The sequence below is a fragment of the Sander vitreus genome, chromosome 5 (assembly GCF_031162955.1).
Source record: "Sander vitreus isolate 19-12246 chromosome 5, sanVit1, whole genome shotgun sequence".
Taxonomy (NCBI): domain Eukaryota; kingdom Metazoa; phylum Chordata; class Actinopteri; order Perciformes; family Percidae; genus Sander; species Sander vitreus.
The window spans coordinates 31,488,605-31,513,943 of NC_135859.1; the positions used below are offsets into that span (position 1 = coordinate 31,488,605).

General features: G+C 40.5%; 4 protein-coding genes and 1 non-coding gene across 5 annotated transcripts; 2 read left to right on the forward strand and 3 right to left on the reverse strand.

Moving 5' to 3' along the window:
- Positions 1-1,760: 1,760 nt before the first annotated feature.
- Positions 1,761-2,649, reverse strand: tas2r200.1 (taste receptor, type 2, member 200, tandem duplicate 1). Its single transcript, XM_078249877.1, is given in 2 exon segments — positions 1,761-1,833; positions 1,835-2,649. Coding segments are annotated over 2 exon segments (888 nt in total).
- Positions 2,650-3,754: 1,105 nt separating this feature from the next.
- On the forward strand, positions 3,755-12,167 carry cfap157 (cilia and flagella associated protein 157). Its single transcript, XM_078249820.1, has 8 exons — positions 3,755-3,834; positions 5,292-5,563; positions 6,749-6,911; positions 7,028-7,274; positions 8,364-8,464; positions 9,266-9,416; positions 11,518-11,677; positions 12,082-12,167. The coding sequence occupies exons 1-8, from the start codon at positions 3,755-3,757 to the stop codon at positions 12,165-12,167; spliced, it is 1,260 nt and encodes a 419-aa protein (XP_078105946.1).
- Positions 7,318-7,389, reverse strand: trnac-gca (transfer RNA cysteine (anticodon GCA)). The gene has a single exon. It is a non-coding gene; the product is annotated as a tRNA-Cys (tRNA).
- A 2,053-nt stretch (positions 12,168-14,220) lies between the features above and the next one.
- Positions 14,221-21,263, forward strand: gstt1a (glutathione S-transferase theta 1a). The gene is made up of 5 exons (XM_078249822.1): positions 14,221-14,329; positions 15,119-15,206; positions 17,192-17,348; positions 18,251-18,427; positions 21,063-21,263. The coding sequence occupies exons 1-5, from the start codon at positions 14,221-14,223 to the stop codon at positions 21,261-21,263; spliced, it is 732 nt and encodes a 243-aa protein (XP_078105948.1).
- A 1,249-nt stretch (positions 21,264-22,512) lies between these two features.
- Positions 22,513-24,946, reverse strand: LOC144517758 (uncharacterized). Its single transcript, XM_078249878.1, has 7 exons — positions 24,890-24,946; positions 24,691-24,766; positions 23,856-24,173; positions 23,478-23,762; positions 23,022-23,351; positions 22,726-22,802; positions 22,513-22,605 (listed from the first exon to the last, which is right to left on the reverse strand). Exons 1-7 carry the CDS (start codon positions 24,944-24,946, stop codon positions 22,513-22,515), a joined length of 1,236 nt encoding a protein of 411 aa, XP_078106004.1.
- Between the last annotated feature and the right edge of the window lie 393 nt (positions 24,947-25,339).

Consider the following 25,339-nt stretch of genomic DNA (forward strand, 5'->3'; position numbering starts at 1 on the left):
GCATAAATACCATAAACCATATAAACATTGGGTATAGCCAGGTGAAAAAGTTTTGTTGAATCATGTTGACATATAACAGTAAAAGACTTAATGTTAAGGTCTGAATGGAACCCATTAAGGCTACCCATGAGCATTAATACATAGAGGCAGGAAGAAATACTTTAAACCAGCCTTTAGTAATTATTATTGCAGAGATGGGGTTTGGGGCTGGGTCTGTGGGACTGTTTCTAGGGGATGAGTCTGAGGGAAGAACAGGAGACAAGGGTAAGGAGAATGCAGAAGACAAAAGGTAGGTAAAATAAAACGTGGCTGGATCAAGCAATCAAATTACGTACACAATGCACCACTAGAGAATCTCATCTTCATTGAATAATCCATGTAGGAGAAACAAAGGAAATCTTTCTTACCTGAGTGACAGCTTAGTGACAGTTGATTGACAGTTGAGTGGACCTTGAATGAGTGACTGAATCTCTGCCTCTTATGGTGACATTTGTTTGTCTCTATAGTCTTTTACTGTAAGATGTCAAAAAGATTCAACAAGACATTTTCACCTGGCTATATCCAATGTTTAGATATGTTGTGGTATTTATGCAAATTAGCGCATGCATTATTATGCACCGTTTGCTCATGTTAACAACAAATTTCAAAAACTTGTAATACATTTTTCATTAGCATCTGTGTCTCACACACACACACACACACACACACACACACACACACACACACACACATGCACAGACACACACACACACACACACACACACACACACACACACACACACTGTGGAATAATAACATTAACAATGAAAATTAAAACAAATATGAATGCCTCAGCTCGGTCCGTCTGTCACAGATATTGTATTTATAGTATTTCTCACCCTCACTGGATGACTGAATGTTCCCTAAAGTTTCCTGTTTGGTTGTATCTTTTGCAACCTTTAAAGAACGTTCCCAAAAGGTTGGCTACTGTATATTAGTTCTAAGAATGTTCCCAGAAGAAACATTTATTCTTGAAAAACCGTCTGATAACCCTGAGGGAACGGTTCCAGAAGCTTCTCAGAAAGGTTTAAAAAAGAAAAGAAAAACCTTTACACAACAGTTAGGGAACATTCCATTTCTGGTGGTGGCCCGACTGACTGAGCGACATTGCCATCCCTGTAGCTCCGATTCAAAGGCCCATTAGAAGTTGTTAAGTCTATGGAAATGATCAAACTATTATTTAAATAAGAGAACCCCTGGGTGCCTGGGTAGCTCATCTGGTAGAGCAGGCGCCTGTATATAGAGGTTCACTCCTCAACACAGTGGCCGAGGGTTCGACTCTGATCTGCAGCCCTTTGCTGCACGTCATTCCCCGTCTCTCCCCTTTCATGTCTTCAACTGTCCTGTAAAAATAGGACAAAGGCTTAAAAATGCCCAAAAAATAATCTTAAAATAAGATACCCTCCAAGGAATGTTGCCTGAAAGTTTTCCAAAGGTTGTTGAATAAAACCTTTAGAGAACCTCTAGAACATCCCCTGAAGATTTCCAGACGGTTATATTTGTAAAGATTGAAATGAACACATTTACAAATTTCATTTTAGTTATAGTATAGTATACAGTATTAAATTACTGTAATATATATATATATATATATATATATATATATATATATATATATATATATATATATATTCACACATAAAATAAAAATAAAATATGTATATTTTTATACACAGTCATTCATGTGGGGCTGCATGTTGCCTGTCTAAAATAAAACTCATTTAAACTGTGGCTGTTGCTCCGCTCTTATCTTCAGCACTCCTGGCCGGTGTGTTTGTGTTCTTCCCCCTGCAGCTCTCCAAGCCTCTCTCTCAGGTTTTTGTTGGAGCAGGTGAGGAGGATCGCAGAAGCCACACAATAAAATGACAAGCCAAGGAAGAGCGTGTCCGCGCTCAGCCCAGAAGCAAAGATCGCATGCAAATAGTGAAGGGAGATGGTGAGCAGCGTGGTGAGGTAAACCCACACACCAGAACTACTGTCAACCTGCAGACCAGCACACACTGCAGTGTGAGAGCTTGTGATCATCATGTGCATCAGGGTGAGGTAGCAGATTAAGATGATCACATAAACTTTGACGTCAACCCAGGCGGGGAACAGAGGCTTCCTGATGACACAAGCAGCATCTTCTGTCATGTTTGGAACAAGAGTTTCGCTTTGGAAAAAGGGGGTGAACATCACACATGAGTTTAGAGAGGTCCCCACCAGGGTGATGTTCAGGATGATTGAGATGTTCTCCTTGAGCGCTCTGAAGAGAACTGAGGAGAAGTTTAAAACCCTAATGCAGTAGAAGACGCACAGCCATGCGACCGACTAGAAGCTGATGGAGCTGCTGCTGAGCCACACAAACAGGACAACACAGAAGAAAAAATGGAAGTCTGGCCGGCAGAGCACCCCGGCCCAGACCGAGGCCACGAGGACCAAGGTGGAGATCTGCAGCAGGATGTTGCTCAGCGAAATGAAGCAAACGATGATGGCAACGGTTTTCACACCTCCGGACCTGCACTGCTGCACCAGCATGACCCCGAGGTTGAAGACGTTGGCGAGCACTCCCAGGACCAGCATAATGGCGGTGCCGCACAGGCTCAGCATCAAATCTGCAGATCCAAACATGGTTGCGAAGGCCCAGCAGAGATGGATCCTGTTGCTTTTCCTCCCAGGCCTCAGAGCAGAATGACATGCTCAGGGTCCTTACAGAGGAAATGAAAAGACCCAGCATGCAAATCTCTTCCCCTCAAGTCGCTTGTGACTGTTGCTGCATATGGAAATAGAAATTAAACATCACTTAGATCAGTCACCTCGCTGCCTTGTTCATTTATAGAACAGACTTTGACAATAAACTGAGCAATTACAGATGTTTAGGTTGCCCTGACATACAATCTGAGCGTTTAGTGTTTTGTTTTTGTCTAGGTTATACAGTATGTGTCTGTTATTGTTGTCATAGTGATATTGCTGTTATATCATCCCCACTGCAGTGTTTGGGTTTTATTCCTCCATTCCAAGGTCAGGTAATTTACCAGCATTTGCATTTCATTGAGTTGAATGTACATTTTCTTTATAGTTTATGTAATACAGATTATCAAAGAGCAGCAGCTTTAATATAATAAATTGGCTTAGATAGCCTATTAAAGATAAAGCATTCACTAAGGCACAGAAATATGCAGCCAAAAGTGTTCAATAACAAAATAAAAAACTATACATTAAGAGATAAATAATTATGATAAAGTTTAGGCTATTTATACATTCTAAAACCAGAAATTACAACGTACTACAAGGAAACTAAAGACAGATACATGTACGAAGTCACTTATAATACGATAATTGTAATAGTACTTATAGTAGTAGGATAATAGTAATAGTTTGAACCTGAAATCTGTGACAATTAGTTTATTTTTGAAAAGCAGTCCCTAAAGGCACCATTCCCGAGCAACAACTAGAATATATTATATTCATAGAAACAAATAAAAAATAAAAAATTATTATTATTAGTTAAAATTATTTATTTATATGTATGTCTGGACAGTTTTGGTCATGATCAGTTTATTTTTGAAAACTGAAGAACTTTCCGAGCAGTCCCTGAAGGCAGCAGCATTCAGTATCAACGGTTTCTCGTCGGGGAACTTTCTTTGAAAAGTAGCTAGCTAGAAGATTAAGATTTAAGCGGAGATAAACAACCCGCAGCCAGAAAAATATACAGGAAAAAGACAAACACATAAGTATGGCGGATTTAATCGGTTCTGTGGAGGAGAAGGCGTTATATTTGACTCAAATTCAATATCTGGAGGAGCAGTTGGAGAGGTAACGTTAGCTACGTTAACGTTAATACTGGGGGAAATAGCTAGCTAGCTACATCAAAGAATGCTAGCTGTATAAATGTAGCTAGCTAGCTATGTGCACTTGTTTAATCTTTTACACTTGACTGACCAACGCTGACATTATAATTTTAACATATTTAGCTACGTAACGTTAATTGAATCAAAGAGACAACCAATTTAGCCAATTTAGATACTAGCTACCCCAATTTGGACATACTCACTTTAAATCGTCCTGTTGCTGAATGTGCTAGCTATACAAATAAAATAAAGCTGCCTAACGTTAACGTTAAATGATTAGCTACCTATTGGGAAGGAAGTTTAGTTGCATTAGCTTTAATGTTAAATCACAAAGCAATACTGTATTAAGTGTAGTACTGTAAAAGTAAATACAATAAAATACTATACTATAACGTTAGTAAATATACCTTATAATAAATATAATATAGCTAGCTATAAAAACTAGAATTAATATAATATATAGCTATATACTTGCAGTATTGGGAACTAGCTAGGTGACATCTACAGGAAGAAATGTTGTTTTCAAGTTTTTTTGGGGGGCTTTTCCCCCTTGGACAGGACGGGTGAGAAAGGGGAGAGAGGGGGAAAACATGCTGGAAATCGTCACAGGTCGGAGTCGAACCCTTGACCTCTGCGTCCAGGGATAAACCTCTAAATATATGTGCGCCAACCCGGCCACAAAGTTTTTTTTAACTATGCACACAATTCTGGAAACCTGAAGCTCATTAATCAACAACAAGACTCCATAGAAACAAGATTAAATAAAATTAGATTAATTATGTTTCTATGCTGCAGACTGCTAAACTCAGCACAGTTACACTGTTTTCACTTACTTACACAATACAAATACTAAATTAACCAGGAATGAAATCTTAAGGATTGCCACTTTTAAGTGCTGTGCTCTTCCAGCTAGGGCTGCAACCAACAGTTTTGTTAGAAAATAGCTGAATAGAACTTCCCAGAGCCTGAGGCAATGTGTGTTTTTCATTGCGTTGCAAAACGAACCTAGGGGTTATTAACAGATGTGTACCCACTCTGTCGCTCTCTGGGACATGTTTTCATGCTAATCGAATGTGTTTGTAGCTTGAAAACAAGCTAGCGCGGACCGCTGGTTAGCTTACAACGCTAGTATTCGGGGCACAGGGAAAGTAAAAACAAATCGCTATTTAATACCACTAAAATGGCTCAAAATATCACCACACTTCAACGGTAGCATAATGAGGGTCCCTAAATGTTAACCGAAGCATTGAGAACATTGTAAGTGTACAGACAGTTTATTGAAAAGATAGATTATAAAGACACTGTTCATGTTTCTCATATTGATTTTATTCGGCTTAGGTGCTGCCAAAAATGGCTTAGGTGCTGCACCTAAGTCTTATAATGGTAGGGAAAACCCTGCAATAATATATCTTCAACCTGCAGATGTCATCTTAAATATGACGAGCTGGAGAAACAGAATAAGGACCTGGCCACTCAGTACAGCACGCTGGAGAAGGACAAGAAAGACACCACTGAGTCCCTGAAACGCTCTGCGACTGTAAAACAGAAGAGGGTTGAAGAGCTGGCTGAGCAGCTGAAGAGTCAGCAGCAGGGGGACCAACAGGACAGAGAAGAACTGCAGCTGCAGCACAGCAAGCAGAAGAAGGAGCTGCAGGACCGGGTCAACGGACTTTACTCAGTAAGCAGGACGATGGGTGAGGCAGTACAAATGTTTGTCACACAGCAGCTTTTTCCCTGCCGTTATAAGGTTTAGGTGCAGCACCTAAAACGTTTTGGGCAGCACCTAAGCCGAATGAATATAAAATCATGGAAACAGACTAAGAGACGTTTCTCAGATCTAATAGTTGTAGTTGTAATAATTGTATGTACTCAGACTACAGTAGATTCTTGGTGTAAAGTAGGGCTGGGACGATATGCTTTTGTCCCGATTTGATTCTTTCACGATACATGGGTGCCGATTCGATTTGTTTTGCGATTTTTCATTTATTGCAAATCTAAGTATTGCGATTCGAAAGTATTGCGATTTTCTTATCTTTCTTTAACAAAAACAAAAGTTGAATAATACACTTCTAGAGACAATATATCATGAGACATTTCTAAAAAAGTAATTGTTTTCTAAGAAGAATGCACATCACATGTCAGTCAGTCAGTCTGACATTTTTTTCATTTGTAAAGAAGTACATAACATGGGTTTTCTGCATCTCCTGCTTTTGATCTGTTTTGATGGAAAACTGAATATTTTGTAAAATACAATAAATTTTTTTCACCCCTAGTGTAAAGGGCTTTTCACACGGGAAGCGATTGTCGTGCCTCGTAATTAATTTTCAATGAGAGGCGAGTTGGCAGATAGTGAGGCGAGGGCAGTTTGACAGGCGATGCGACAAGCGGGCTCAATCCCATGAAACTGTCGCGTTCATGCTCGTCACGCCCGGCCGCTGCAAGAGGCGGATTGTCTTGAACTTTTCCCTACGTGAGCGACACGCCGTGCAAATCAATGAACAAGAGACTGATTCTTGTGTTTGTGAGTCCCCTAAAATATAAAACTTTTCTAAACAGTTATCAGGAGCATCGGCACAAGACTGGATTTATCAGGTAACATCTGTAATTATGACCATGCTAATTTAGCTAACTTTAGCTATCAACAATAGCAGTCCGTGGTTACCCCACGTTGATCGCCTGGCGTTTAATCGCGGAGTGTTGTCCTTCACATGAGGAGCGCAGTGAGACCCAGCAGATCCGCGCGACTACGCAGGCGAAGTGTCGCTCCCCGTGTGAAAAGTCCTTAATGGGTTCAGTATGCTTGAAATTGCTGCTAAAAGTGTAATTGTCAGATTGTCTCTGGAAAAAAGCAGAAGCATCCTCTCCTTTCTTCCCCTCAGTGAAAAAGTTTGAGGAGCAGCAGGAGCTGGAGGAGCAGCTGAAGCAGCTGATGCAGAATCAGTCCAACATAGAGTCTATGAAGAAGCAGCTGTTGGGTCAGAGAGAAGAGCACACAGCTGCCATCGACAGCCTGATGAACGAACTAGAGTTGGAGAGGGAAAAGTAAAGTTAAACTGACAGTTTGTGTTACATCCGCAGGGGACCTTTTCCATGCTGATGTTTGATTGTTGCTTCAAAAATGTTCATCAGTAAATGTTTCCCCTGTCCTGCAACAACAGGATTATCGTGGAGGGGCAGCAGGCTGTGGACCGATGCGTTGAGAAGAAGGCCTCAAAGATTCTCTGGAAGGAGAGAGCTCTTCACAGCGAGCGGCTGCAGCAGCTCCAGGTCTTGCTGAACGAAAACTTGGTCCTGCCAAAGGAGAAAGACGTCTTGCAAGACAAAGAGAGGGATCTTTGCTTTGAGAGAGAGCAAATGAAGAAAGCGCTCATAAAGATTACCCAGGAGAGTATCACCTACAAAGACGTAAGAGGACTGTTTTTGATGGTGTAACTCTAAATGCTAATTCAGGGGGCATCCGGATTTGAACCGGAGACCTCTTGATCTGCAGTCAAATGCTCTACCACTGAGCTATACCCCCCACTGTAAATGTACATTCAAGCACTACTCTAGGATATATGGGAGAATAGGCTTATCACTTGTTCACACCAGTTTGACATGCAGCAGCTGAGCAAAGAACACGTGACAAACTGATAGAAGCCTTCAGTCAGAGAAGAGGCTTTGATGCTTTTTCTTTCAAACTTTTTTTTTTTTAGCATCTTGTATTGCTTTATGTCATCTTTTATGCTTTATGTTATGTCATTATGTTTTCGCTCTCTGTACGGACAGTCTGCTCCGGGTGGAGGTTTCAAGCTTTCTTTGTTGGCTTTTGCGTATTAGACAGCGTTTGGTTTACGGATTAGTGACATACGTGAGCAAGCTTGCCCAGGATATGTTTGAATCTCAAATTTCAGGGACGTGCACAGACATCCCCCCCTTTAGTAGAGGGACTTGAAAACACCTCTCTAGTGACAAACTTTGCACAGATAAGTAATGCCGCGTTCTATTTACCTCGGAACTCGGAAGCCGGAGCCGGGAATGACGTCATACCCGAGTTGAATGCGTTCTATTTGAAAGTCAGATTTTCATTGTTTTCATTAGCTCTAGCCCGGTTAGCTATTGTTAGCAATACCAGTTGATAACAACGCATTACGCCGTTTTTTGTGCATGCAAACAGCGTAACAACATGTCCACAGATAGAAGTTGGACATGCCTGTGTGAACGACTGATTTAGTGACACAAATAAGACAGAAGTGCTTCTAACTTTATGTTACTGCAGCTTTTGATACAGGGGGCAGCCATGTTGGATTTTGAACTCGGGCTACTGCGAGGTTGTACGAGTTCCGAGCTCGGAAATCCGAGGTCAGGGGGCGTGTTTACGACTTTGACCTCGTTAGAACCGAGTTGCGAGGTAAATAGAATGTGGCATTAGTATAGTCAAGGTCAGACATTTAAGAGGACATAAACATAAAAAACATTATGTGAAGGGGGACTTTAACCTCTTCCCTTCTTCAGGAGATAAAGCAGCTGAAGGAGAAGAGCCAGAAGCTGAGGGTGGAGCTAAAGGACCGTCATGCCGCCTACGAGAGCATGCTCGCCAAGAAAGAGGATCTCTGGTAAGAGTTTACTCTCTTTCTACTGTCCATATCTTAAGATTCAGATTCACAGTTATTGGTGAACATTATAATCCCTCCAGATTCAAAGTACAAAACCCCATTTTTAATAACAAATGGCTGACCACATTTATAGACAGACAATACATGCTAATGAAATTAGATTTATAGTAATCTGATACAGGGGGCATCTGGACTTGAACCAGAGACCTCTTGATCTGCAGTCAAATGCTCTCCACTGAGCTTTACCCCCCTGCTAAAATAGCCACTTATTGTATGTGTTGTGTTTTCAGACAGGAAATTGTCTGTAAGCACTCGAACACACCTGAAATAATCCACAAAAACACTGATGGATTGAAAGTTAAAGTTAAACGTTCATAACAGACTTTTAACCTTAAACTGAGACAGACCTCAGGAGGAAAAAGTGTATCTTCTGACCAGAGGGACAGAAAATGCCTTGTTTATAGTTTTCCCAAAAACAAGACCTGATTGGCTTAAAAAAACATTGGCTGATAGTGCTATGTGCAGCACATTCCTTCTTAATATATAATGCAACCTAGACACAAGTAGTGTAAACAAAGCATATGATCTCCAGCTGACTTGTTTGTCAGTCCTTAGCAAACAACATGTGATCTCAGTGTACAACGGGTCACAGTAATTCAAACTTTGTTACATGATAAAACAATGTTTCACAAAGGTTTTATTTCACATTTTCCTGTTTTTATCATCATATTTTAACATTGCCCAAAAAGTGTAACATTTGTCTACATGCACCAATAAGCTTCGTCCCCCGCCACCTAACAGTAAGCGCCTGGACTCAGTGGACAAGGACAGACGACAAAAAACAGCCGAGGTAGATCAGCTGAAGGTGGAGCTCCAGAGAGAGAACAGCAGGAGGAGGCAGATAAAGAACGTCGTTCAGGAAGCAGGCATCACTCTCAGTCACATCCTGACGGTAAAAACACACAGTCCCGTCCAGGAGCATCTGGACAGATGATTCAGTTCCTGCTGCAGTGTCTGATAGCTAGAAATTAAATCTTGCACACTCTAGGCTCTGAAATATCATCAGTTGTATTCCAGAGAGGGGAGAGGATACATTGGTTATTGGTTCAATTTGGCTGGTTTTAATCCAGGAAGGCCAGATGTCACAGTAGCCTTCTTCTGCTGTTCACTCAGTGGTGGAAGAAGTATTCAGTTCCTTTATTAAGCATCTTTAGCAAGTCACAAACACTCTACAATAATGGCAAACACTAGCCTGACATGGGAACAATGGGAACTCACCATTGGCAGGGTCAATCCGAGGGGCGGGATAAACGGTTGTCTTTCACATTCCCTCTGCATGCAATAGGATAGTTCTACAACCAACCAGAGCAACGCTAGTTGATAGATTAAACTTTTGCCGTATCTGGTCGGCAAAACTCCGAACACATCTTCCTTTTTTAAGAATGACTTCAGTGCCGTTCTTTGTTCTTTTCTCAAAGAAAAGCTTAATTCCAAGTCTCCGCAGTCGCGGCCAAAGCCGATTCCAAAGACCGCTGTTCGCCAGCAGCAGCAGCCATCTTCTTTGTTTTCAAGTAGCAGGGAATTCGCGCAGAACCATCGCAACTCTGCCGTCATTATGTTAAGCCCGCCCACTGACTCTATACACGATGTGATTGGCCTGACCAGAGTTTGGTTTTTCCAGCTCGCAAGCCAACGGAGAGTTGCTAGCCGACCCTGGCTGCAGATTACATTTGCTGCTGCTAGGGTGCGTCTAGATTTCTAGGATAGGCAAACACTTCATTACAAGTAAATGTTTTTATTCAAAAAATTTACTTCCAGAGAAACTGAATCTTCTTAGGTATCAAAAGTAAAGAAACTTGCCCTATGCATTAACATGTTGGCATTATTTTCTTGTTGTGGAGCTAATTTTGTATGTAAAACGTTTTGTCTAAATCTGCAAAGTAACTACAGCTGTCAAATAAATGTGGTGGAGTAGAAGTATAAAGCAGCACATGATACTGTAGAATATCTAAATACTGAAAAAAGTTTAAAACTTAAAAAAGCAAACCTTTGGTTTTGTAACCAAGGTGTAATATATAAACACATAGCAATTTGTACTCAGATGTCAAATATGTAGGGCTGTCAAAATAACGCGTTAATTTCAATTAATTAATCTGAGAAAAAATAACGCAGATTAATCCATTCCATATTGACGTTTGACCCGGAGCCGTTCTAGCACCATTGGACTGTAAAATGAAGGAGGGAGACGAGAATGTGCTGCCTGGATCATTAATTGGAACATTTACTTGTAAAAATCTTCTTCCTGCCAACCCTGGCTACTGAAATCTGGTGCCACTGATATGTCTGCGCTTCTCTCTGATGCTCTGAAACACAAACACTGCTGCACATGACGCTAGCTAACACTATACTCGACAGCAGCTAACGTTAGCCTACCGCTAGCTAGTAGCTGGATTAAACACGGTTAAAATGCTGACAGCTAACGCTAAACGGTGTAAAGTATGACTGTGCTTTACTGTAGAGGATTCAACACCGGGATGTAACAATCTGCAGCTGCCTTCGGAGAAACAACACAGACGGTGCGTTCAATGAAACTGGTAAACTACAGCCTCGTGGTGCATTTGAAGTTAATGTAAATGTCCTTTTCACATCTGGTGGTTGTTTTTGTCGTCAACAGCAATTTACTAGTGAAATTAGTTATTGTAATACATTATTATTAAATCATTTAATTTTGACCATATGGCCTTAGCAATAAACAAGCCGTTCTTTAATGTCACCAACTGTTGTTTAGTACCCTTTTTTTTTCTTTTCTTTTTTTACTTTCTTAAAAAGTATCGGTTCAGGCACCGTTAATTATGTATGCGATTAATTTCGATTAATTAATCACAGAGTATGTAATTAATTAGATTACATTTTTTAATCGATTGACAGCCCTACAAATATGGTCTGAAAAATTAGCCTTTAGCCTTACGGCCTGTTACGTCTCGATAAGAAGTATCTCGACCAATGAGATGATTTCTGATTATGGAAGCTCTGGTGTTGTCTGTCCTCTGCAGGAGTTAGAGAAGCCGTCCGAGACTGAATGGAAGATCCTGAGGCTGCTGGAGATCCTGGAGAGCACCGCCCCTCCCAGCGACCAGGCTCCGCCCTCGACAACTCACCTGAGAAGAGCAGTTGAGAACCGAAACCGCAGACCACTGACCCCAAACCAGCCAGGTACTGGAATCCCTCTCCACTGGACTGTGTCTTTTATAGCAGTGGTGTGAACACTGCTGCTGATTTCCTGATAAGAAAAACCCAGAACACACTGCAGCTGTTTCCTAACAGCTGCACAGTGAGCTGGATCTGAGGCTTGATTCCCACCAGAATCTAATTAGCTATTAACTGGTCTCAACTAAATATTCATATACAACCAAGCGTCAATTTTCAGCCGCAGCAGGCAACTGTTTTCAACAACAAATGCATGTTAAAAAAGTCAAGAGTGAAAAAGTTTTGTATATTGCACCATTTATATTAATAAATAATAGATAACTGAGGTAATAAGTGTTGTGTTCTCAGCGTATTTTGTTCAAAAACATAGTTTTGAAAAAAAATAAAATAAAGGATCTGTCCGTCTTCAGGAAACTCTGCAGTCAGAAGACACCCAGCTCTGTCGTGTGCTCCTCAGCAGGCTGATCCAGAAGCCGGAGTCTCTGCAGATTGCTGAACTGAATCCAGTCCACAGTAGGGAAGATCAATGTTGTTCATCCCACCGGCCCATTTCAGAATAAAGGTTTTAGTCACTTTAGTCCTGCTTCTGTTCTGACCGCTGATCTGTTTGTGTAGACTTGTAGATTATTACTGTTTTGAGTATTTACAGATTGAAAAAATATTTTTTTATATTTATGATAATTATTTTGTTGACTAATTACTGTCAGAAAATAGTGAAAAATTAAGTTTCCAGAGGTTTCCAGATTCCAAACTGATGTGCTTAAATCGTTTTGTCTGACCAACGGTCCAAAACCTAAAGATATTTCATTTACAGTGTTCCAAAGTAAAGAAGCTTGAACTAGAGATGGCCCGATACCATTTTTTGCTTCCCGATACCGATTCTGATACCTGAACTTGCGTATCGGCCGATACCGAGTACTGACCCGATACCAGTGTGTCATATATTTTATTATGTTTTAACAGCTGTATACTACTATCCCTGTATGGATGTGATATTATTTCTATCTTTGTTGTCGGTCTGGCTCAGGTTAAACTCTTTGTGAAACATGAACAAACACAAACAATGAATGCCACCGAACTTTCTTTTATTCTGCAGTTTGACAGTCAGTTCTAACAGAAAAAGAACATAAATAAACTACTTTAACGTAGATTTTCTTTAGGGCTTTATTACGTGATATCGGATCGGTGCATAAACTCCAGTACTTCCCGATACCGATACCAGCGTTTTAGGCAGTATCGGAGCCAACATCTCTAGTTTTAACAGGGTTCATGTGTTTTGAAAAAACCTGGAAAAGTTATGGAATTTAAAAAATGCAAATTCCAGGCCTGGAAAGGTTTTGGAAACATAAAAAGACCCAGAAAGTTTTGGAAAAGTCACGGAATTTTTTTTTAACACAGCATAATAATATGTGATTAATAAATGTATTTCACGTTGTCTTAACCTCAACGTTCTATTCGGGGCGCAATATTACAAATCCCACTATGAACCACATAAATTGTCATTCATTTTATTGTTAAACCTCTGAGAGTAAACAACTTTAACACAGATTTGTATTCTTATTGTATAATGTCGACTGATATTTTCAGGAATACATAGTCATGGAAATTTGCCAAAAAGTCATGGAAAAGTATTGGTTAAAATGCGTATGAACCCTGTTTTAAGCCAACTTATTGTCAAACACTTGCATATTTAAAAGTCATAAACAAGTTATTTAATTTGTTCTGTTTTTGTGTGTTCTCAATGCTTTATCTGTAGTGTAGCGTGTGTAGCGTGATTTTGATGTTTTCTTCAGATGTGTATGTTGACAGTTTGATAAAAAGATTTTTAAAAAGGAGGTGAGGCATTTAAATGTCACGCCACATGATAAAAGACCTCCGCGTATGATACACCAGTGTTTCCTTGCTCCTCCAGAAGCCTGCTCTCTCGTCGTCTCCTCGAAGTGCATTTAAGGGATCAGAAGATCCTCCATGATGGAGGAGGGGAAACCATTTCCGGGTCACAGGAGGAGAGAGGACGCAAGGAAGCATAAGTTAGCGTATGAAAAGCACCCAGTGACTCACAGACTCCTGCCTTCATTAGTGAGATAATTGATCAGAATTAGAAATATGATGTAATGATATAATATAAATAATGTAGTTTCTTAGACACTAGTTGAAATGAAATTGTACTTTGTGTAAATAGTAGAGTGAAAATTGGTGCAAATCATGTGAGGACAGGGTCTTCATCATCATGTGGTCATTGGCAGGTCAAACCTTTTCACGATGACTGACTTCTGCTGTAAAATCATTCTAAAGAAAACTCTGAACCACAGATAAGACAAGTAGATAAGCATGTGCTAATCTTCACAGTGTTTACAAAATGTTGGCCCAGGCCAAGGCCAAAGGTCCGACTGCTCAACCACGACGGCCTGCTTACTTTGAACTGTCGCCACCATTTAAAAATCAGTGAGCCTCACAGCAAGGAGAGGCGGAGTTCTGGGCAGACAGAGGATAACAGGCGCTGCAGGAGAGTACTGAAAACAGAAGGAACACTGTGGAACCGAAGCATCATGATGGAGCTGTATCTCGACCTGCACTCCCAGCCATGCCGCTCTGTCTTCTTGTTTGCCAAAGTGGTCGGGATTCCCTTTGAGTTCAAGCTGGTGGAGCTCGCTGCAGGTGAGACAGACACACACGGGGACGAGATCTTTTGAATGCATGCATATCTGAGTTGTGTAAGTTTAAGTAAGGCTTTTAGCTCACATTCTTACTTAAATGGCTTATTTTGAGCTTTTGGAAATGTACAGAAAGTTACCAGATGTTTGCAGAGTTTGTTTGAGTTCAATGGCCTGCAAACTTTGAACTGGTTGCATAAACTCCAGCCCCTGAACTCTGCATAGTTATAATTGTAATTATTTCTCTTTGTGTTTGTAACTCTATAAACACATTTTGCAAGAGTTGAAGGTTGAATGTCCCTCAGGCCTCGAACTTATTCTGTAAGCATGAACATTAAAAAAAAAACTCCTCCTCTGGGCTATCAGTTTACATTTCCACATTTCACCCAGAAAGCTGACAGCGAGAAGTAGATTAACGTTCCCTCCTAGATAGCCGACTTTACAAGCAAACAGTAGGTGGGATATTGTAGGTCTGAGGTCAAAGCATCCAGACAAAACATTACTGCGTCCCTGAGGTGATTGAGTATAACAGAGACATGCTGGGGAAAGAAAATAAAGGAAAGAGAAGCATTTGAAAGCAGATGGAGGGAGAGATTTAAAAAACACCATAATTGGTTTCATGTTTGCACATCTATTTATCTCCAAATGGTGGAACAATTCTTTTAACTTAGTTATGTGCTATGTGTGCATGTATTCTTTTTATATTTACATGGCAACACAAACTAACTGAGAGCAGACCGTTTGTCTTCATTTGAACACACGTGTGATCCTCATTTGTGTTTGTTCGTCTCAGGGCAGCAGTACAGCGATGAGTTTGGAAAAGTCAGCCTCATGAGGAAGGTTCCTGTCATGAAGGACGGAAGCTTCATTCTGACGGAAAGGTACAACAATCATTCGGGTTTAGGATTAATAATAATAATAATAATAATTATACATTTTATTTTTATAGCGCTTTTCAAAGTACTCAAAGACCAACATGGCATCATGACTTCGCGTAAACATACAAGCCAACTTTCTAAAGCCATGTGGTGTGTTATCTGTACACATTATGAGCTATCTGTGTGTATGTCTACGCTGTATACAGCGGACGGCAGTCTGCAACGTCACAGCGTAAACATACACGCCACGTGGCACTTTCTAAAGCCACATGGCGTGTTATCGCAAGGCTACGTGTTATCGCGAGACTACGTCACACGCGGGTTTTAGGAACACAAGAAATGGACAAACGGTTGGGATTAGGAAAAGAAAACCAGGTTGGGTTTAGGAAAAGAAGAATGGGTTTGGGGAAACACCAACAGGGTTGGCTTTAGGACACGCCACATGCGGGACACGAACGCTGCTCTCCTGGGTGAAAGTCCTGTGTTTTACCCAAGTTAAATGCCAACACAAAGAAAGCTGAAGGTAACGGACATCCAGCCAAAATGAGGGACATCCGGCAGGATTTCCGTCGGCACCTGAACAATCTCGGAAATGAAATGTCGTTGATATAGACTACACAAAACACAAAAACAAGCATATTAAAAACATATGACACAATTAAAGCGTAACTCTTGCCAAAATGCAACCTAGGGTCTTTTTGTGAATGTACCAGAGTCAAACTTTCGTTTAAAAGCATATTTAGGACGGAATCGCCACTTTTAAGATTTACCGTATTTTCGTTTTTCGGTCAAATGGCCTTTTGAATGGGAGTAATAGGGACACTACTATGCTAGCCTCAAAATAGCTATTTTTAAAACACTAAGAAGGCTCGACACAACGTGAAACTTTGCTCCAAGTATCACCAGGGGCTCTACACCTTAACGAAAGCATTGACAACATTGTTTGAGTACCCAGAGTTTACTAAAAAGAAAGGTTTTGAGTAACTCACGTTAGCAGTTGTTGTTTACACTATCCAACATTTTCCCAGTCAAAAATAGGCGATCTCCGAATGCGAATGAACGGACTCCATAGGAGGAAATGTCATTCCTATATGAGGCTCCTGTTTCAACTACAAGGTCATTATTGTGTTTCACTAACGACAAAACAACGAATTAGCCGTGCATTTATATGGAACTAAGCTTTTGGAGCTTTCCATCTTTACTCTCCTCCCTCGACTATTTTTGACTGGCTCGATAGACGGCGACCGGAAGAACAACAGCTACAGTGGAGCATACTTGGAGCAAAGTTTCATGTTGTGTCGAGGCCATTTGACTGAAAAACAAAAATATGGTAAATCTTAAAAGTGGCGATTCCGTCCTAAATATGCTTTTAAACGAAAGTTTGACTCTGGTACATTCACAAAAAGACCCTAGATTGCATTTTGGCGAGAGTTACACTTTAAACCAGATACCAATAGTATATTATATAGGCTGAAGGCTATTCTAACGAGATGGGTTTCGAGAAGGGATTGGAATGTGTCCAGATCAGTACAGTCACGGATGTTTATGGGTAAAGAGTTCTAGAGGGAGGGGGCTGCGATGGTGAAAGCTTTGTCACCCCAGGTACAGGTGCTTGGTCCTGAATGGTGGGGAGAGGATTGACTTCCTTACATCTGATAGTCAGAAAGTTAGAGACAGTGAGGGACTGAGCTCGTGCTAGAGTGATTTTGGACACTGCCCCTTTAACCATGACTATTAAATATCAATCAATCAGTTAAATTTGTCCCATGAAATCGTACGAGGTACAATTCCAGTGAAATGTTATCGGGGAGCTGTGACATTGTGGTCGATAGTCTGCATTTTAACCCCATGATTAATCCATTAATAAGCAGTAAAACTGTTCTGGTAGCACCTGTCCTGTTTCATATCTCTTGTTCTTTCTAACTAACAGTAAATATGTATTTAAGTTACCCGGTTAGTAATAATATTAAGTGCTGTCTGTGTTGCAGCGTTGCGATCCTGAAGTACCTGGTGCAGAAACATTCGTCGTCAGTGGCAGATCACTGGTATCCTGCTGACCTGCAGCAGCGGGCTCGTGTTAATGAATACCTGTCATGGCAGCACATGAACCTGAGAACTCACGGGTCCAAGGTCTTCCTGCTCAGGGTACGAGTCCCTGATCAACCCGCTGACGTATCCTCACCTGACCCACTTCACTACACACATTTCAACACCCCTGAAATTAGGGCTGGGCAATATATCGTTATTATATCAGTATCAATATGAGGCTAGATATACTATACTATATATATATATATATATATATATATATACACACACACACACACACACACACACACACACACATATATATGACACAAATGTTGTCTTTTCTTGGTGTTAAAGGCTACATTACAGTAAAGTGATTAATTTTTTGAACTTACCAGACTGTTATAGCTGTTCTTTAAGTTGCCTTTACCCACTTAGTCATTATATCCACATTACTGATGATTATGTATTAAAAATCTCATTGTGTAAATGTTTTGTGAAAGCACCAAGTCAACTCTACAATATCGCCGCACTATCGATATTGAGGTATTTGGTCAAAACCTTTGTGATATTTTATTTTCTCCATATCGCCCAGCGCTACAGAAATGTATAGTTACATAATAACTGATACTCTCCTCCTCCCCACACTATTAAACTAAGTTTAGGGTATTAGCATTCTAACATTTGCAAATTAGCTCTAGCTCTCTGTTTATTTTCTTTTAATATGTTTATTCTATGCACCAAACACAAAGTCAAATCCCGTGTATGTTGAGATGTCGGCCAAACGACTGTCAGACATTGTCGTCTCTAGATCAATGACTAAAATCTACTTAAGCACATTAAGAAAAGTACCAACACTGTACACAGGTAAACATTTGAGACTACTTTTTATAAATGCACTTACAGAATATTAATGAATATTATAAATTGTGTATTGTGTGCAGCTAAGGGAACAACAACTGCTACCACTACAATGATTGCTGCTGCTGGTACTACCAAAGTCTCATTGGTCTTTGCAGGCTCTGTTTCCTGTCATCATGGGCTCTGAGGTCCCGAAGGAGAAGATGGACGCTGCTGTCGAGGATCTAAATCAGTCGCTCAAAATGCTGGAGGACTATTTCCTGCAGAACAAACCGTTCATCATCGGCGACAAAATCTCTCTGGCTGATCTGGTGGCTGTAGTTGAGATCATGCAGGTAATACTACTACTAAATTATCTATTACTACTACTAGGGCTGTTGGAACAAATTCCAAAAGTCGAATATAATTCGAATAGTAAAAAAATCAATACTATTCGAATGCTGAAATCACCATTCAAATGTGATTTTTTTTTTATAAATAGGTTTGCTATCGTTAGCTAATCTCCTTCTTCTCATGTCACCTAACGTTAGTATAGGGGGGAGTGACAGGTTGCGGCAGGAAATCGGAAGAAGGATGAGAAATAGTTTAACATGACTTAAAAATCGACATCCACCGAGCCAAAATGCTTATGTTATCAATAGTTAGCTCGTTCTGGTTTCCTAGCTGCGTCGTGAGTTATAGGAGCTTAGCTGGGAGCTTCATGGAGACAGCTAAAGATTATGTTAGCTGCCCTACAGCTGTCAGAGTCAGCTTTGACTTCACATATTACCTTCTAACGGCTGTATTCTCAGTAACGTGACAATCTGCAAGAAACAGGTTGCTTATAAATCACTAAAATAGTAGTGACAGCACCGTTTGGCTTAGTTATCAATGCCGTTAGCATCGTGGCTAACACTATTGTTAGTGTTACTTAGTTTATGACAAATAGTTTTGGCTGTGCTTTCTAACATGATGTCATTGTGCTAACTGAGCAACGTTAGCCTTTACAACAGAGCCGCATCAATACACTTGTTAGATTATGTTTCATTACAGAGTTCTCTGCTGATATATGTTTATCGCTGTGTGCCTGTGGTGGAAAATAATGTAAACAGAGAGTGGTGTGCCAGAAATGCAATGCGCCATGACGTAGAGCCCCTTCAAGGCCAGGCTGATGTTGGAAGTCCCTCTAGTGGACAGAAAGTGTAATAACAACCACATGCTTATAGTGGCATTGACAATGCATAACCCTGAGTAGTGTAGTACATGTTTCTAACAGGCTGCATATGAGCATTAAATATTCGAATATTATTTGAATATTTAAAAAAAATAACAAATGAAATTCTAATGGTATTATAGAGGAAGACTGACAGCTCTAACTACTACTACTGCTAAGAACATGTAAGCAAAAATGTCTACTTCTAGTCTAGTACTGCTGCTACTAATTCTACAGCTGTGACTTTTAGATCATGATTTCACAACAAATGGTGTATTTTCTTTTGAGAATAAATGTCATTTTTTCATCACTATATGCACAATATATTTTTGCAACTTAATGTAGCTACTGTAATGTAACCAATGTAATGTAGACTAACCTTAAAAGGCACCAATGTTACACATGAAGTTCAGTTTACCAGTCATGAGGAGTACTAAACCTTGTTTCATGTCTTCTGTGGTTCTGGAGGAGTTTGCTAAAGTTTGAGTTGTATTATGATGGGAAAAGTGATAAGAGATATTAATCACAGGTGCTGACAGTGCAAATATCTTATCCTGAAATTCTTTAGATACACTGTCTTATTCTTTAACTTCACACTGTAGCAATGTCAGTGTCCTTCTTTATGGCCGCCTCAGTTTAGAGAAATGCATCAAATCTGTGGATCCGTCCTGTTCCCCGTGTCTTGGAAACATTTAAAAGATTATAGACAGTTGGTCTATACCCCAAACCTCTGAATTGTTATTTATGCCTTCATTACCTGTTGACTGGACTATTGCAGCTCTCTGGGATCTGAAACTATCTCTGTCCTGTTTACAGCGGATTTAAAACTCAGCCGCCAGGGTTTAACTGGAACTAAGGCTACAGCCACACTTTTCATTTTCATTTTAAAAAGAAAACAATCTCTGTCCTTACGTGCATTTTAGCAGCATTCCAGATATCACCTCGGTCCATTCAACACACTTTAAAACGCATATCAGAGACCATTCACGACACGTGCATTCTGATGTAAACACGTTGGAAGGCTGATAACGCCGGTGGGCATGGGAATTGTTTCAAATCGCTTGAAAAATTGCTCACAAATTGCACATGTAAGCAGTAGTAGCATTATATAGAATCCAGAATGTAGAATTTAAATGTGCAACAGCTGCTAGCATCTACAACAAGGCATGAAACGGCTTTGTTATTTATGTTGAATTAACTAAAGGGTCACGTGATAGGGGTGTGAAGAATCAGGGAAGGACTTACCTGATGAGATTAAGGCGGCAAACTGTAACTTGTTTTAAAATACTTTGAGAAACCGACCTTTTTAAAATAGCTTTTTATTGATTTACTTAGTTTTATCTATTGTGTTTTTTTATCTTATGATTTGTCAAACTGTAAAGCCCTTTTTCACAAAAGTGCTACATAAATAATATGTATAAAATGTATTATAATATCTATTATTATGCCATTAATCATCTTTCATTCTTGTTTTAATCTGTCTCTTGTGAGTCCCCCAACTTTATGGAAGTGCAGAACTAAATAGCTGAAGAACTCCTTTAACCAAAATAACTAAAATAGTTTTCATAATAGATTATGGGAAAATTAGGGATTTGATACGATAGGTACAGCCCAAAAAAGATTTATTGGTATTAGAACGTTCTGAAGACCCTGTCTGCATGTTCAGATCCTGACCCCAAGATTGACAGAACTGTGGTTTAGACATTTTATGTACATGTAATTGTAACGTCATTTGAAAAATGTGTGTATTGAGGTTGTGTTTGCTGTGTGTTTTGCAGCCTGTTGCAACCGGCCTGGATGTGTTTGAAGGCCGTCCGAAGCTGATCAGCTGGAGAGAGCGAGTGAAAAAGGCACTCGGTGAAAAGTTGTTTGACGAAAGTCACGAGGTGATCATGAAGGTGAGCAGCCTGCCGCATAAGATGCAGAACAACAGTGAGCTGGAGATGCTCAAACCAAAGTTTCAGAAGATTTTCAGCTGAGAACAAACACAGATGATACGACTGTCGGTGTCAAAATATTATCTCAATTGGATTTTAATTTCATGGTTGTATGGTGATTTTTCTCAGCAGAATTTCTGTGCCGGTTTAATGAAGTACTGAGAAATAAGTCAACCAGCTTCCAGGTATTAAACTGTTTGTGCAGCTGCGTAACCCAATTGTGTAAAAAATCTTTAATGTGTTTATCTGATGAAGACTGCTGTTAAGTCTCTATCTGCAGAAATGAAACATACTTCGTTTTGCCAACAAAATAAAAATCTTTATTTTTTTGAATTTTTGTTGGAACTATTCACCAGTGAAAAATGTGTACAAACGTGTTTTACAACAACTCATTGTGTATTAGATGTGTGTTTTATTCCTGCTGAACCGTTAAATGAATGAATACACCACAAATACTAAAGTGATGCATTAAAATGATGTATAAAAAACAACGGTTGTCGTTGTCAACTTATAAATGGCTTTCTGAAAGTAGGTTTTTAATTTAAAGGGGTCATTTGGATTTAACAAAAGGTTATATGACTTACACGTCTATGTAGAAAACATGCTGGAATGAAGGTAGAAAAACAGACATTTTAAGGTTTATTAACACATTCCTTATTAGATGTACAATATGTAAGGGGGTAATGCCTGACGAGGTGTCCATTGTCAGGTATTAATGGTTGACGGCGAGGCGTGAATTGTCCAACGAGCAGTTGTTTTTGGGTGTTGCCCATGTTTGTGCCAATGCCTTTACATGACCCTCTCACTGTGTGTTTTCACTTCATCAAAGTTAATTGGAAGTTTGGTTGGCTTAAAATGTCTTTTTTAGCGTTCTGCCAAAAAAGCTAGCGCTAGCATTAGCTTGTTACCTAATAGAAAGTCTGATGATTTTCAACCAGCTCTGTGTACTGCCGTACACGCTGATGAACGGCACCAGTACACGGAGGTCCGCGTTTACCCGCCAGTAAAACTCAGCTGGATGACTCGTGTCATTTCCCTCTTAAGCGTTTAGCTACAGTAAGCGCAGCGCCATTGATACCACAGAAACACTGGCTTAATCGCGTCATCCTCCCCAGCTCCTTCCTTTTGTCTAAATATGGTCACTTCTGGCTCCAAAATACCAAGATGGCGACGTCCAAAATGCAAACTCCCGGCTTCAGAATGGCAGTCCACAAACCAAAGGGTGAATCCACCAATGCTACGTCCATTATTTTTTCAGTTTATGGTATAAAATGAGGTGCTACGCTGCTCCCTAAGCTTCTTCGTCTTTAGCTTCAGAAACACCCAGGTTATAATCATCCAGTTTAATGTTCTCCTGTCTGCCCGACATCTTCCCACTGCTGGCCTGGAGAGACATGACAGCAAAACAAAAATATGACTTCCTGCATCACTCCTCTTTTCAGTTTAATAAACAATGAGTGCTTCATTTTAGTCAGTAGTCTAAACGACAGACAAGTGTCAGTACCTTACAGTAGAAGTAAAGGGCAGCTAACAGCAGAGTCAGCAGCAGAACGACCACTCTGATGATAAAAGGTGTCGGATCTGATGAAACACATCATGGACAGTCATCACATCACAAAACATCATGAGTCCAACAGCTCCAAATAAACAAACTGTAGTGAGCCGAAATCTGGAACAATGACTAGAGTCGTCACAATGTAATTGCAGAAACAACAACATGCATTGACGCTATTGTCAGTTGATCATTTTTACTCAGTTTGAACCAATCATCTTTACCAAACCTGTAAACAGTCAGCCCACCTGAGACAGTGAGAAAGAGCAGACGACTCTTAGAGGAGAAGTTATGAGAAAAAACATAGATGTGATAAACACAGTGGTAGCTTCCTTGGTGGGTGGGCTTTGCAGCAGGAAACAGGAAGTGGGCAGAGTGATTGACAGCTGACTGGGTGTAGTTGTGTGCTGAGTTGGAGGAGGTGAAGGTGAGCTGGAAGGAGCCTTGTGGATACTGGGGCTGGATGGAGCAGCTGATGGTAAAGTCGGAGTCCTTGGACACCTGAAACCCTTCCTGCTGGGCCTCGGAGACCCCATCCATGGAGTAGGACACAGAGATGTTGGGCTGAAGCAGCAGGTCTGTATATACAGAAATGATGAAATGTTACATTCAGCCAACAAAATGGCCCCTGAAAAAGGATGTGATATCACGGGTTTGAATACATCATGACATGATGTCATATATAATGTCACTGATGGGCTTACCTGAGCAGCTCAGATTCAGGATGGAGGAAGAGTACCATGATATTGCACATTCCCTCAGAGCAGATCCAGACTGAACACAGTCGGACTTGATCCTCCACACAGGTATGTCTGAGGACACCTCTCTCTGTCCTACAGAAACAGCAGAGCCACAGTCCAGCTGTGAACAGGCAACAGCTGCTTCCTTCAGGGTCCAGTCAGAGTCACTCACTGGTCCCCAGTCTTCCTGATGTTTCACCTCCAGTGTTCCTGCACAGCGACTCTCTCCTCCCTCCAACCTGACAGACTCTGAACAGAAACAAGAGAGTCATCAGTAAAAGAATAAAGTGAGTTTCATTAGAACAGAAATCACCCAAATCAAAGCTGCAGCTCCTCTTCTACCTGAGCAGGTGAGTTCAACAGCTTTTCCCGGTCTGCAGGTGTTTCTATCTGAGCCTGAGCTTCTACAGTCCAGGAGAGCAGACTCGTTGCCTCCACACTGGAACTCTTTGGTCCACCATGGAGCCTCCACCTGTCCATAGAGCACCCCCTGGAGGACTAAAGGAGCCCCACAGCCAATCTCCCTACAGACCACATCTGCGTCCTGCAGGTCAAAGTCAGCTTCACACACTGAGGACCACCTCTGGTTAGACTGGTTCTTCTTCACCTCCAGTCTGCCTGAGCACAGACTGATCCCATCCACCAGCCTGACAGAGTCTGGAGAGATGATAGAAGATAAAATAGAGACACCGGACACAAAATAAAACAATGTTGTGAATGTGAAACAACAATTCAGTGATTCAAACTGGACTCACACAGTTCGCACAATTCCAACATGAGTTCATCATTAACAACAGAAGACATCTGTATAACACCACAGAATGCAGCAATGTTACTATTTAATACACCAATTGTCCATTTTTGAGTACCTTCAACATGTTTTTAAACAATAACACTTCTGATTTACTAAGGCAGCAGCTCATCAGACTCTGTCACGGCTGCTGGATGTGTGTCAACCTGGGCTACAAAACTGTCATAGATTATGTCATAATTGATATCATTGATGGGCATCTGAGAAACAGGATGGCGGTAGAGGAATCTGATTTTGCACAATCCCTCAAAGCAGATCCAGGCTGAACACAGTCAGGCCTGATCCACCACACAGATATGTCTGAGGAGTACACTGTATGTCCTACAGAAACAGGAGCGCCACAGTCCAGCTGTGAACAGGCAACAGCTGCTTCCTTCAGGGTCCACTCATAGAAAATGTCACCCACTGGTCTCCGACTGCCTCCTTCCACCAACCTGACAGACTGAACAAAACAAGAAGGTAATCAGTGAAATAAGTGAAATGAATTAAGAAAAGATAAAACTAAAACTTGACTGCTGTTTTTGCTTGAATGATTCCTTTATTATTCTTTTTATTCTCTATTTACCTTTTGAGTTGTGTTTTTCTTCAGCCGGGAGTCCTGTGGAGACAGAGTAAACGTCATACTATAAAGGCAGGAATCACTGTGACTGAGTCTTTCCGGCTGTCTGTCTATGAACAAGGTAACCTGCATAAGCAAAAGACGTCACACATAGCACAGATTGGAAGTTCAGGGTGACAAAGACGCTCACGTAATAAAGTAAAGTAAGTAAGTTATTTATTTATTTACAAATGTACATACTGTAACTACACTTATACATAGCCGTATTCTACTGCTCTTCATACTATTCATCCTGCACATACACTTCTCACTACTCTTATGATGTTACTGTTTCTGCACTACAATGGTACTGTTAACACACTGCACATAGCTGTACATATTGTACATATCTGTCTATATGGTTCATACTGAATATCCATATTTTATTGTCTTTCTTATAATACACTGCATTTTTAC

What these genes read in the sequence shown, in the direction of transcription:
- cfap157 (XM_078249820.1), top strand. Translation starts at nt 3,755, where the DNA reads ATGGCGGATTTAATCGGTTCTGTGGAGGAGAAGGCGTTATATTTGACT. An exon ending in CTCAGTAAGCAGGACGATGG is followed by an intron (nt 5,564 to 6,748) that starts GTGAGGCAGTAC and finishes TCTTCCCCTCAG; the next exon opens with TGAAAAAGTTTGAGGAGCAG. An exon ending in CTAGAGTTGGAGAGGGAAAA is followed by an intron (nt 6,912 to 7,027) that starts GTAAAGTTAAAC and finishes CTGCAACAACAG; the next exon opens with GATTATCGTGGAGGGGCAGC.
- gstt1a (XM_078249822.1), top strand. Translation starts at nt 14,221, where the DNA reads ATGATGGAGCTGTATCTCGACCTGCACTCCCAGCCATGCCGCTCTGTC. An exon ending in GCTGGTGGAGCTCGCTGCAG is followed by an intron (nt 14,330 to 15,118) that starts GTGAGACAGACA and finishes TGTTCGTCTCAG; the next exon opens with GGCAGCAGTACAGCGATGAG. An exon ending in CCAAGGTCTTCCTGCTCAGG is followed by an intron (nt 17,349 to 18,250) that starts GTACGAGTCCCT and finishes TGGTCTTTGCAG; the next exon opens with GCTCTGTTTCCTGTCATCAT.
- LOC144517758 (XM_078249878.1), bottom strand. Translation starts at nt 24,946, where the DNA reads ATGACGTTTACTCTGTCTCCACAGGACTCCCGGCTGAAGAAAAACACA. An exon ending in TGTTGAACTCACCTGCTCAG is followed by an intron (nt 23,763 to 23,855) that starts GTAGAAGAGGAG and finishes GTTTCTGTTCAG; the next exon opens with AGTCTGTCAGGTTGGAGGGA. An exon ending in CCCTTTACTTCTACTGTAAG is followed by an intron (nt 22,606 to 22,725) that starts GTACTGACACTT and finishes ATGTCTCTCCAG; the next exon opens with GCCAGCAGTGGGAAGATGTC.